At 45.8% G+C, this 13,753-nt stretch overlaps 1 protein-coding gene across 4 annotated transcripts in view; it reads right to left on the bottom strand.

The window, feature by feature from the left end:
* TULP4 (TUB like protein 4) overlaps positions 1-13,753 on the bottom strand; it is a 238,543-nt gene that overhangs the window by 35,959 nt on the left and 188,831 nt on the right. For all 4 annotated transcript variants that reach the window (XM_068550912.1, XM_068550908.1, XM_068550911.1 and 1 more), the window contains 2 exons: positions 5,105-5,285; positions 2,592-2,726 (listed from right to left, as the gene is read on the bottom strand). In XM_068550912.1, the coding sequence (XP_068407013.1) occupies positions 2,592-2,726; positions 5,105-5,285 (316 nt within the window). The remainder of the gene's footprint in view (positions 1-2,591; positions 2,727-5,104; positions 5,286-13,753) is intronic.

Genomic DNA, 13,753 nt, shown 5'->3' on the forward strand with positions numbered 1-13,753 from the left:
CCCATAAAGTGGTGGACAAAAATAAATAAATTTTCAAAAAACGATTGCTTGTCCATACCACACGTAAGACTGAAATATTCTGAAACCAAGACAGAAGAGAGAAACTGCCTACATGCAGTACCTACTGGATGACACCAACTTACTGAAACGTCACCTAACTTTCTGAAATTGGGAAGACAGTGCAAAAGCATTTCGTGTCATGAGGGCATAAATGATTGAAACCATTTTGAGATTAGACTGAGATTTCTAGTTAGGTCATCACAAGAATGCTAAATTTGCCTGTATTCTTAGGATAAAACTCAAGTCAAGAACTTTCACATTTGGGAGGGGTACTTTGGGTCGCCTCCCCAAGTCACCTCACCTTCATGTTCCCAATCCTCTCATGCCCATTGTGGGAATGTGTTAGAAGGGTTGCTCCAATGTAATTTAGTTTGATAGAGAACAAAAGAATACATCCAAGGAATAAAAAAATAAAGTTTCCATAGGTAGTTTCCAAGACGGTGAAAAATTTGAAAAACTCACCCTACAAAGAATACAAAGGAACTGAGTGGTAACTATGGTATTTTCAGTCCCGATCAGACACTTGGTAGAGAACGAAGTTCAGGACGGCAGAACTAGAGGCAGGTACTGATGAAATTAATAAACGTGGTTAAAAGGTTTAAAAACAGAATTTTAGAGGAACAAAAGTAGAGCTTGGATCACTAAATATATGAGAGACTTTATGATGACTATCTTTTTGTTTTAGCTCCATGAAAGACAGAAAATAATTTACAGGAAAGTCCAAGGAATTTAAGTTCATCATCATAGTAAAAAAAAAAAACTTACTCAGCTCCTAACAGGTCCACTTGTGATAATAAAGAAGGACTTCTACATGTCCCTCAGGAATTTATAGATTAAATAATTCCTTACAATTATAGTTTTGAAACAGCAAATGGGACACTTAAAAGAGGGAGTTTATAGTTTCCCTGTCTGCATAGTCACACTGTCATCTGGTCTTACAGCTGTCTAAAGTGGCAACCTGCCTCTTCCCTTGCCCCTGGGCCCTTGTAAGGTCCTCCATTGTCTTGAAATAGAACTCAAACCACACGGTGTCCAGCTTCTTTCTGAGCTCACTCTTGACTGACTTTCAGCCTCATCTCTCACCATCTCTCCTTATCCCTTATATTCCAGCCACAGCTAGCTATTCACTTGAACTTGTCTCAAGCCTTCCTCCTTTGCAAATGCTTTTCCTCAGCCTTTATGCCTCCTTTCCTTCCAACACACACACACACACACACACACACACACACACACGCGCGCGCGCCCCTTTCACATGGTTGATTCCCACTCAACTTTAAAGACTTGGTCCTCAGAATGCCTTCCCTATGCTGGATTTAGTTTCTTTTCTAGATAGTTCCTCCTGTAGCACAGAGGACCCACCTCTACCATGGCGCTTATTACCCAGTCCATCCTCTGGCCCCTCTCACCTTCCCTAAGCATTAATTGTAAGGTATTTGGAGTCTGAGCAGCTCAGTCCCTGAGGAGATGACCAGAATACAGTTCATGTGTGGTGAAAGGATATGAGCTTTAGAAGTAAGCAGACCTGGGTTCAAACTTCTGCTTTTTTGCTGTGTAATCTTTAGCAATTTACTTAACCTCTCTTAGATTCCTTGTTTGTAAAATCGGAATAGTAATACCTACCTTATGGAATTGTTGTGAGGATTAAATGAGACAATTCACATAAAAAAAAAAAAAAAAAAAAGAGGGAGTTTAACTTGTTTCCAAGAATATCCAATAGTTCTGAAACAGAATTAAGCGCTTGCGGGGTGTGCAGGCAGGTATGATGCATTCCCGCCAATCAACAGTTAAGTATGTGGACTTGACGCTCCATATCCCTGGCGTTCCTGAACAATTCGGACAAGAAGCAACATGGCCAGGACTCTCTGGTCTGACGGCCACTTTCGAAGGACAGCAGCAAGCTGAACTGAAGGTTCCGGTTTGCCTCCCCACCGCCGGGCCCCGCCACGGCCCCCATTCAGATTACAGCAGGTCCCTTAACCTCGGGAACCAGAAGCAGCCCTGGAATTCCTACACTGCACCGTTCAACCCTGAAGAGACAGCACCGTTTTTCCAGAGAACTCATCAGAGGCACGACCTCGACGGTATTCCTGACTTGCAAAATTCAGAACACTGCGAACGCTTACGGACGCCTATCTTCCCTTGAGACAGCATTTCATTAACGTCCCTCAGGAAAGCATCAGCCCCTGACCGCTGACCTTCACACAGAGGCCGCGGCTGTCTTGCGTGTCACCTGCTGCTGCAGGCACGGCAGGTGCTGCCGCCCGACACCCGCAGCACCGGCTGGAGGCAAGCGGCCCACACCCAAGAGAAGAGGATCACTCCTGCCGTGGGGGGAGAAGGGCAGGTGAAGACGAAGGGGACCGTCAGGAATCCCTCCTCAAGGTGAGACTAGGTAAGAGTCGACTTGTCAGCTAAGCAGAGGGGCGAACACACTCCACTAAGCCCGGAAGAGGCCACCGCAGAGGCCGGGGATCAACAGCCCTGGCTGTGACGCCCAGCTCGGAAGGCTGGCCGCTCGGGCTGATCCGTACCTTTCAGCCCCGACTGGATGACAGTGGGAGACAAGTCGTCATAGTTGTTCATCAAGCTGATGTCTCCTGAGGTGAAGCTGACGGTGAGCAGCGGCTTGACGTTCTGCACTGGGATGGGATACGCCGCTGGACCATCTGCGGGGACAGAAGTGCCGAGTGAAAACGAGGCAACAAGCCCGTGACCGGAACCCAGGCCCGCGTGCTGCAATCCTGTGGAGGGCCTCGAAACTGCCCGACAGTGCAGATCAGACTCTGGGCTGGGATCTTACCAAGTGAGGCAACACTGCACAGCACTCAGGAACCACACGAAGCACCGGGGCCGCTTCCCGGAGCCCCCTGGAATGAGAGGCGCTGGGGACCGCAGCCCCGAGGGCACCGAGCAGGGCTCCCTGGGCTCTGTATGCCGTGCTGAGAGTATGTGTGCAGAGTTTATTAACCTCTGTGGTCACGGGTTTACATGTTTCTGATGATGTGCAAACGTAAATTATTGTAATGTCACGTAACGTATAAGGATGGTGGGAAGAGGGACGAAAACGTTTTCTTAATCCTGGTCCAACGTACAGAGAAAAGCTGCCTTCCAACACTGAACACACTTTCACTGAACATGATAGGAAGTGAGCAGTCACCATGAGTTCCCTGCTTTTACCAGAAGAGACCCCACGTCTGGGGAGAAGGCCAAGGTCGGATGCGGCTCACACCCAGTGCACAGCCAGCAGAAAGGAACCCTGCTTTGTGCGTGCGAGGAGACTGTGCGTTAAGGACGGAGCCGGCAGGGACGATGCTCTGTCCCCTCCCACCCAGGGCGGGCCAGCCTGACGTCTGCTCGCTCACCACGCTCAGCCCCGCCTGTGCAGGATCCCCAGTTATGACTCTCCTTTGCTTCACTTTTAAGATGCTGCAGGTACCTACCTCTGTGCTCAAATTCCCGAGGCCAGCAAGAAACACCCTGCCCTATCTGGAAGGCAAATCCCAGTCTTCCTCCAAACCGGCCCTCTGCTTCTGAAGAGGGTGACAGGTTAGAGCAGTAGCCAGGAACTGCGTTCCGCTCTTAGACTTGCTCTGGACTTGCTTTATCAACTTGGTCTCTGGATCTTGTTTCTTCCTCTAATACGTGTGGATAAGCAAATATGCATTCAATCCAGCAAAGTTCTGTTTTAAAAGGACGCTGAGTCCAATGCTGAAAGACACTGGCTTCATCACCATGAGGCGGAGGAAGGACCAGCACTTCGCTCAAGGCCGGGGCCCCACTAGGGGATGGATTCCCAGGAGCGAAGAACGCTCTCCCTCCCGAGACCCACCAATCCTGAAACGCTACCGCCAATCTACATTTTTTTTACAGGGTCTGAAACAATCTTTCATTACTGGTCTGAACACTGCCTTCTCCCTAACTGAATGAATGACTATGTATATGTGTACGTCTCTGGGAAGCATGACACTTTATCACGTCTGGGACAAGAGGGAGAAGACTCCAAGTTATCAGTGAGGGCAGATGCTGATGGGGGAGAAAGTTAAAAATCCTCTCCCTGGACCAGTCCTTCACAGGCTGAACATGCCCACAGTCACAGGGAAGGGTAGAAACTGTCCAGCGTGTGCCTCTAGCCCATTAAGGGCACTCAGCCAGCCGTGTGAGCACAGCTGCCCGGAAGTCCCGCAGCAGGTGACCACGGGGAGTCTTTTCCTTCCACTATTCGCAACATATTCTCCTTTTAAAAAAAGAGGTTGGAGCAGGGGATGGGACACTGGGGAAGAGCCAGAGCCCTGAGTGGGCCAGTGCTGAGGGCTGACACTGGGGATGGCCAGCGTCGACACTAAACGCTTCTGCTTTGGGGGCTAAGACACACTGCAAGGGGTGAAGGAAGCTGGAGCCTGAAATTATCCCCACCAAGGGTCTGAAACAATCTTTCATTACTGGTCCAAACGTTAAAAAACTCCGACGTCATCTACTCTCATCTAACATCACTGTGAGGCTTGGGGCCGGGGGTGAGGGCGGCAGGTTCACCTGAACTGAGAAAGGGCAGACCTTCTGCCTGAAATAAAAAAGACAGGGGCATGGATACCGGCCCAGTACACTGGCCTTCATTACGGGCAGAACTAACCCTTTCCCCACACAACTAAAGCTACGGGCTTTAATAACGTTAGGGATTTGAAACACCACAGATCAGGGTATAGGAGTAGCACAGGATTTTTCATCTTCAGCTCTCTCTACTCTCACTGAGCAGCTAAGTCCCATGACACCCAGGGACATGGAAGCGGCCATAAGCCTCGTTTTATATCTCGGAAAACCTAAGCCAATGGAAGAGCTTCATCAACCTGACCGGTGATTCTGCAGAAAGGGATGGCAGAGAGAAGACGGTCCGACCAAGAACAGAGATTAGGCCAGTTCTGCCTTGCACTTCCGTTGAGAACCCTGCCCAGTAGGTGAGGGAGCCGTGCGCACGGCGGGCCTGTCCCTTCCCCTGCGGATGGGTTCATTCTCCTTCCACACTCTCGTCCCCACGGAGCCCGCGAGCTACCTTGGGGCGGGGAGTAGTCATCGGAGTCGGTGTCACTCTCGCTGCTGTCCTCCACCAGGAAGGCGGGGTAGTTCCAAGACATGCTGAGGATGCCGTCTGACTCGTGCAGGAGGACGTGGGCCAGCATCCTGCCGTGGCAGTCCATGACGATCACCTGCCCGTCAGCCGTGCCAAACAGCACCTGCAACCAAGGAGCAGGACTCGTGATGGACGGGGAGAAAGGTCTGTGGTTTCTGGCAAACCTCACCGCCTTGACTTGTCCACCAGGACTAAAGAAAGAGACCAGGTAAGCAACTGAGCAAATACACAAAGCAGGAAGTGGCGGAAACTTAGCTGGCTATTACTGGAAGAATTTTAGTCCTCTATTAGTGAAATGTGACTAATGCTATAATAAATATATTCATTATGTTATGTGGACGTTTTCAGACACCGGCAAAATCACTGTTTCACCTTTTGTGGGTTGTTTTTCTTTGTTTTGTTTTTTTCGGTTGAAGGAGGAGGGCTAAGAAGAGGATAATATTCTCTTATTTTTCTTAAAAAAAAAAAAAAAAGCAGCAGCAGAGGTTCATTGTTAAACATCTCTTAAAGAAAAACTTTAAGTGTACGTAAGCATGTTTGTCTCATGTTCTATTTCACTGAGACAAATAATGGTGTTGATGTATTTAAGTAATAATGTTATAATGAATTAATGGTATTAATACATTCATTAAGCGCTTACTTTGGGCTAAGCACTATTCTAACCAGTTTACCTCATTAACTGTCAAAACAATCCTGGGAGCTAAGTGCCAGCACTGCTGGCATGGAGCTGAGACAGGCCTGACGCCTTGTGTGCTGAGGGCCGCTCCTAGGGGCCCCCCAGTCACCCGGCCCGCAGGCAGACACACGGCCAGGGCTAAAGCACAAGCAGGCAGAGGGAGACTGGACGGCGGTGGACGCCCTCCATCAGGGCGGCAGAGGGGCTGCTCATGGCTGCTCAAAGCCCCCCCCGACGGGTGTCATCCCACTAGACGACCCCGAGGGGACCCTTGGGGCCTGGGAAGCAGGACCTCCCTGAGGAGTACACCGTGTTATCTCCTGCTTTGTGTGCTAGGCTCTGCAGTTTCTGCATCTGCCGGCATTGAAATCTCTGTATCTTTTGTGTCTAATGACATCTGTCTATCCACCAACAACTCATTGTGAGAACCATACCAGGATCTACACAAAGGGAAAGTTATTTAAGACTTTTAGGTCCATACTTCTTTTTGCTTTTTAGATTTTGACACTGAGCTCCTTGAGGGCCAAGACCACCCACAGCTGTACCCCTGGCACCTAACAGAGCTTTGGATACAGTGGGCACTCAATAAGTATTTACTGTTACATGAGTGAATTAAAGTCAGTGACAATCAAAAGGCAATTATCCTGATGATTATCAGAGATTAATTACAAGGGAAGATATATCTCATTTAAGCAGTAATACGCTCACAGAATTTACGGAGCTGTTTTAGATAAACCAATTGTCCATCAAATATTCCTTTAAACATGATCTACATTTTTAATGACTGGAAACTTAAAAAAAAATAGAAGCTAAAACAGTTTTCCCCCAGGGCCAGTGATGAATCATCATCGAACGCTGCTTAAAAGAAAAACAGATAAGACGTAATAGGAACACAGTAAAAATCATTTTAGAAAAAGCTGAATTCTTGGCTGCCAACAGAGAAAATAAACAGTATCCACCAGCATGTCCACAAAGACCTCATGCGACACGGGCAGAGAGAGGCAGACACTGGAGTGGTGGGTCAGAGCCACTGAAGCCCTGGCAGAGGCAGACACTGAATATGCTTCCTGAGCAGTTTGCAGTGAAGATAAATATGGAACGTGACCTCCTGCAACTTCAACTGAAATGTACAATTTACATATTTCAGAAGAAAAAGACGTGTGGGAACCCCACTGTAAGGCAACATCCCAGGAAGCAGGCTTTTCTTCTCCCCTTTGCACATCCTCACCCATTTGTTCAAGCACGTCTGAAGGGCAGCCCTGTACCATGGTGTACGTGAAGGGGTTATTTCATCACCTGTGACTTTGTTTCTCCTAAACGTAGCTCATTAGCAGGCAAGAGCAAACAATTATTCTTCCCAAGTACCCAGGACTAAAATGTATCAACCCCAGACAAGTTCCCAGACCCCTCCTGTTATGGCTCCCACAGTCTCCACTGGCACCATCACCACTATTCTCATATCTTACTGTGTGATTATTTGATTTGTCTGACTCCCGTGCTAGACTGTAAGCTTCTGAGGACATGGACTATGTCTGCTCTGACGGCTGCCATCTCCCCAGGGCCTGTCCTAGCAGATGACACATGGCAGGGTTTGTGAAGGGAAGGAGGAAATGAAGCATCTTTTGAGTAACACTCACAGTTTTCCATTTTGGAGAAGAACAGACACCATCTAATTCCTGAATAAAAGGCCTGGTGGCTTAATGAGTTTTCAGTGTTCAACATCACACTAAAGCAAAAGAGGACAAAAAAAACCAGCCTCCAAATCCCCCATCGTGAATCGACTCCGACTACATCTCTCTTGAGAGATAATGCACTATTAAGATCAGAGAGAAGGAAAAAGGCAACCCTAACAAGTCGGGTTGTCAAGCAGTGACGGAGGAAGTTACTCTGTTTTGGAACAAGTGTGTCAGATAACTGAAGAACATTGATATGACATAAAATCAGATTTTCAAAAATCTCCTCTATTACAAGTTCTTTTCATGCCTAATCACTTCCAATGAGCTAAAGCTTCCATGAGCCAAGGACTTCAAGAGAACAAGACAGAAAAGCCTAACAATAATAAATACACACACTGGCAAATGCATCCGTCTCTGCGGCTTCCACTCCCTAATTCTGGGGCTCTGGACAGAATGGTGCCGGCTCCTCTTTCCCAGGCTCTGTCTCCTCTTTTAGGCTTGGCCCCAGACCTCCTTCCCTTTCTAGGAGGTCAGAGTCACATCCACAGCCTCAAGGACCCCATTCAGGGCTGGCTTCCTGCCCAGGCCATTCCCCTAAGCTCCAGACTCACAGGTCCAACTGCCTGCCAGCCGCCTACCCCTGGATGTGTCGAAGGCCAGGCCCTTCAGAATCAACATGTCCCAGATGAGATTCATAACCTCACCCATCCCCTGACCCACACACACAGCAGGTCCTCTGCCAGCAAAGACTGCGGCTTTATCTCCAGTGTCCAGTACGGTGTCTGATACGTTACAGGTGCTCAGACGAGGCGTTTGGGACCCCCTACACAGAATTAACCTCACTCTAACCATGGCTCCCACAACACTCTGTTTTTGCATGTCTGCCTTTCCCATGAAGCCATGAGCTTGTTGAGGGCAGGTCTGCACCCGCAGCTTCTCCCACGCTGCCTGTCGTGAGCGGATGCTCAGTGATTTCCCATTGAACCACGAGCTTGTTGAGGGCAGGTCTGCACCCGCAGCTTCTCCCACGCTGCCTGTCGTGAGCGGATGCTCAGTGATTTCCCATTGAACCACGAGCTTGTTGAGGGCAGGTCTGCACCCGCAGCTTCTCCCACGCTGCCTGTCGTGAGCGGATGCTCAGTGACTATTGGCAAGCAAATTTCTGCCCGAAGCCGTGGCCTTTGCCCAAATTTTCCTACAAATGAAGCAACAACTTCTTTCCTTTCTTCTTTAAACTAAACCAGTGCCCAAATCCTCCCATAAAATTGGCCTCCAAAACACTTTCAGTTATGGATGATACGAATTTCTGTCTCATATTTTTCCTGCTGTTTTCTCTACTGAACTGCAGGCTTCACAGAGGGGCAGGGACAATGCTCCCTCTGTAACGGGTACACTAAGGACCAAAGAAGGTGGTAGAAACCCGCTAGTCCTCAGGCCACACCAGTTCAACGGCGGTCCCTCAGGGAGGGGGGACACTGTTGCAGGGCAGTGTTTAGTATCAATGCAATGTTTAAAAAATTGTGGTATCCACGTATAATCTCTCCATTTAAATGTACTCCATTCTAAACTATTTTTAGATGTAATTATTTTAAAATGTAACACAATTATCACCAGCAATTAAAAACGAACCAAGCCACAGACCAAAGGAGGTAGGAAGAAGACAGCAAATCATTCAAAAGATTTACATTTTGGAACCAGTGATGACATATATCACCAGTAATTTTACCTTTGGAGACTGGTATGCATCTAAATTCTCAAACAAAGACCATATTAGGAAATTTTAACTATAAAAATATGTGCTTCTATAACTGTTCACCTTTTTTGTAGTAGAATTTAACCAGTAGCATTGGAACTAGCTACAAAAGGAACTGACTGCCCCATTTATTTGCTTTTGTGATTAAAAGCTGGGGGGAGAGGATAACAAAGTGATTACAAATTCCTACTACAGGTAGGCCTTATTTTATTATACTTTGCAGATACTGTGTTTTTTACAAATTAAAGGTCTGTGGCCACCCTGTGCCAAGCAAGTGCCAGTTTCCCAACAGGATTTGCTCACTTTGTGTATCTATGTCATATTTTAGTAATTCTCACAATATTTCAAACTTTTTCATTATTACATTTTTTAGAGTGATCTGTGATCAGTGACCTTTGAGGTTACTATTGTAATTATTTTGGGGCATCACAAGCCGTGTCCATATAAGATGGCGAACTTGACTGATTATTTAAATGGCAACAAAGGATCTAGAATATGACATAAACTTAGTTGATAAAGCAGGGTTTGAGAGAACTGACTCTGATTTTGAAAGAAGCTCTACTGTGCGTAGAATGCTATCAAATAGCACTGCATGCTACAGAGACATGGTTCACGAAAGGAAGAGTCAACTGATGGGGCAGATGGCACTGCTGTCTCACTTTTTTTTTTTTTTTTTTTCATAACAATCCATTTATTATCTATTTTATTTATGGCTGTGTTGGGTCTTTGTTTCTGTGCGAGGGCTTTCTCTAGTTACGGCAAGTGGGGGCCACTCCTCATCGCGGTGCGCGGGCCTCTCACTCTCGCGGCCTCTCTTGTTGCGGAGCACAAGCTCCAGACGCGCAGGCTCAGTAATTGTGGCTCACGGGCCTAGTTGCTCCGCGGCATGTGGGATCTTCCCAGACCAGGGCTTGAACCCGTGTCCCCTGCATCGGCAGGCAGATTCTCAACCACTGCGCCACCAGGGAAGCCCTGCTGTCTCACTTTTAAGAACTACCACAGGCACCCCAGCCTTAGCAGCCAGCAGCCACCAACACGGAGACAAGGCCCTCCACCAGCCAAAAGGTTATGACTCACTCAGATGATGGTTAGCATTTTTTTAGCAATAAAGTCTTTTTTAATTAGGGTATGTACATTGTTCTTTTAGACATAATGCTATTGCACGCTTAACAGACCACGGTATAGTGTAAACATAACTTTTATATGCACTGGGAAACCTAAAAATTTGTGTGACTCACTTTATTGCAGTGGTCTGGAACCAAGCCCACAACATCCCTGAGATACGCCTACAGTAACTTCAGCTCCGTTGGTGGCAAACGTCTAAATGCACTACTGCGGAGGGAGGAGTGAAGGGACAGGCAGTGATGTCCCTTTGCTCTTTAGAAGGGATCTTCCGTCCTGAGATGCCACCAAAGTAAAACTTTTGTTTTGAAAAGACCTCCCTGTTGGGTTTCAGAACACTAGCTTGTAAATGTGCTTCAAGGCTTTTGCAACTAAGGAAATAGTCATTGAAATCAGACAGTTGTAAAGGACAGAAATGCTCAGTTGATTAACAGAGTATTTCCTGGTTCAAAAAAAAAAGATAAAATATAATTTCACAATTGACTATAACACGCATTTCTAAAACGGACATTTTAAGACTTATTCTGATAAATATGGGAAAGAAATCTCACCCAAAATATCTATAATAAAAATTTGTGTCTTTGGTCTAAACATGTAATTTTGAAGTCATTTCATCTCCTCACTGCAGAATAACTGCTTATAAACTAACCCATAAAGATGAGAGACTATGCTAAGTTCAAAGATTTTCAGAGAAGGAGATATTCTATCTGCCTCAGGTACTGAATTTAATGTTAGATAATTCCCATTGCCAGAACATTCTTCCCCAAATCTTTCAGGCTCCATTTTAAGGTTTATTCGCCCTTTTAAGATACCTACACATGATTTCTGGGGGTGGGGGTGGGGGAACAGAATGACTAGAGGACTAATTTAAAAACAGGATACCTCCAGAAGGATACACAGGTAACTGGAAACACCAATTACCTCTGGGGAACAGAAGTGCGTGGCTTGAGGATAGTGGGGAAAATGGAACTTTTCGTCATATATCCTTTTGAACATTTAGAATTATATACCATGTGAATATACTATTAAAATATATTTACTACATACACAGGGAATGAGGTAGAGAGAAAAGTTTCAGGAACACAGCTCCGTATCAGATCTCTGGAGCGGGGTGAAAACACCCAGGCCACTTACCACGTGGTCCTTGGATTGGGAAGGAGGTACTAGGTGACACTGAAGTCTGCTTAACCTGTTTGGTGAAGACAGTCTCAAATCTTCTGGGGAAACATCCTTTCCTTTGCAAAGAACTCAGAACTGGGAGTTGGCTGGCTAGGGGTCTGGTTCTACTTTGACTCTTATGTAACTTCGAATTGATCATTTACCTTCCTGAGTATTTGTTCTCTTCTGTCATCTAAAAAAGGTATATTAGATGAGCTCTCAAATCCTTTCCTGTTTCAAAATGCTCTAAATCTTTGAAACATGTCTAAATATATTTCTTATTATATGGAAATAGTAATTTCCTCCTGTGGCTACTAATAAACTTCTTCAACAAAAGGGTTCAGAGGAAACGATTTCCTGGTCTGAGGAGAGTGACGGTCTTCTGACTCAACGGTAGCTGTCAGGGTACACGGTGATGAGGGCAGACCCAACAGCACCTGTGACTGGTGTCAAAGATCAGTGAAGCCGGACGCTAGTCAAGGAGGTAAGGACAGATTTTTACGCAGTAATCACTACTGCAGTAAGAAGGAGCTGAACTCAACTTCCACTAGTGCCGACATGACTGGGCATTTTAAAGGGAGAACGAGAGAGTAGCGAGGAGGGAGGCGGGGGCTAGAGCAGAGCCAGGGAAGTGGAAATTTTACCAAAAGTGGGAGGTGGGGACTGTCAATGTCATTAGGCCATCTGGGTTTTGCTAACTGGTGCTTAAGCAAGTTAAGGTCCAGAGACTGGGAGACAGGGGCCCTACTTTCAGGTGCTGTAATTCTTTTGGCAGTCTCGAACTTTCCCAGGCAAGAACGTCGGGAGGCTGGAGTTGTCATCTTTAGCTACCCAGCCTTGCGTGGGCAGAAACTATGCTAGTGTTTGTTCAAGACAGAGAGAGAGAGAGAGAATGAAACGTTCGTGATGCGAATCTAGCTTGACAGGCCAAGGTTGAGGCCCAGTCAAGAAGAGAGTTCAGTGGGGCCTGCCTAGAATTTAGTCAGGAAGAGTGTCTGTCCCTCTTAGTGACACACATCACCTCCCTCTAAAATGACACCAGGATGTATTCAATGCCAAGGGTAGGGCTGTCAGAGCAGCAAGGCATTCGAGGTTTAGGAATGCCAAAGGGAACCCTGGGAAGCTCAATCCAGTAGCGCAGCCATCCGGACAAAGACCGCCGTTCTTGCAAGGGCTCTGCGTCAGAACCAAGGCCCCTGCCATGCTGTGGTATTAATATAAGCATATGAAGAAAATGTAACACTAAACTGACAAGAAATTGACTTTAAAATAATTTAGACTACCAATTTTAAAAAATACATATCTCTTTAAAAGAATTGTGGTAAGAATACTTAATACGAGATCTACACTCGTAAATTTTTAAGTGTACAATATCGTTCACTATAGGCAAAACGCTGTGCAAAAGATCTCTAGAACTTGTTAATCTCGCATAACTGAAACTTTATAGCAACTGAACTGCAATTCCCTGTTCTCCCCTCCCTCGAGCCCTGGGCAACCACAATTTCACTCTCTGCTTCTATGCGTTTGATTATTTCAGATACCTCATATACGTGAGATCATGAAGTATTTGGACTTTAGTGACTGGATCATTTCACTTCGCATAATGTCCTCAAGGTTTTTTCATATATTATTTAGCCTTCCTTTTCAAGACAGTATTTCACTGTATGTGTATATTTCATTGTAAGAATATATGACATTTTCTTTATCTTTTCATTCACTGATGGACATTTAGGTTGTTTCCACATCTTGGCTATGGTGAATAATGCTGCAATGAACATGGCTGTGCAAATACCTCCTTCAGACCCTGTTTTCAATTCTTTTGAATAAATAGCCACAAGCAGGATTGCTGGGTCATATGGTAGTTTTATTTTTAATTTTTTGAGAAACTTCCGTTATCTGCAACATTTTACATTCTCACTACAGTGTACAAGGGTTCCAGTTCCTCCAAATCCTTGCCAACACTTTTTTTTTCTTTTTTTAAATAATAGCCATCCTAACAGGTATAAGGTGATATCGGACAGTGGTTTTGATTCGTATTTCCTGATGATTAGTCATGTTGAGCATCTTTCATATACTTGTTGGTCAATGTAAGTATTCTTTGGAGAGATGTCTATTCAAGCCCTCTGCCCATTTTTTATTCTGGCTTTTCTCTTTGTTTTTTAATATTTTATTAATTTTTCATTATT

The sequence above is a fragment of the Eschrichtius robustus genome, chromosome 9 (genome assembly GCF_028021215.1).
Source record: "Eschrichtius robustus isolate mEscRob2 chromosome 9, mEscRob2.pri, whole genome shotgun sequence".
Lineage (NCBI taxonomy): Eukaryota > Metazoa > Chordata > Mammalia > Artiodactyla > Eschrichtiidae > Eschrichtius > Eschrichtius robustus.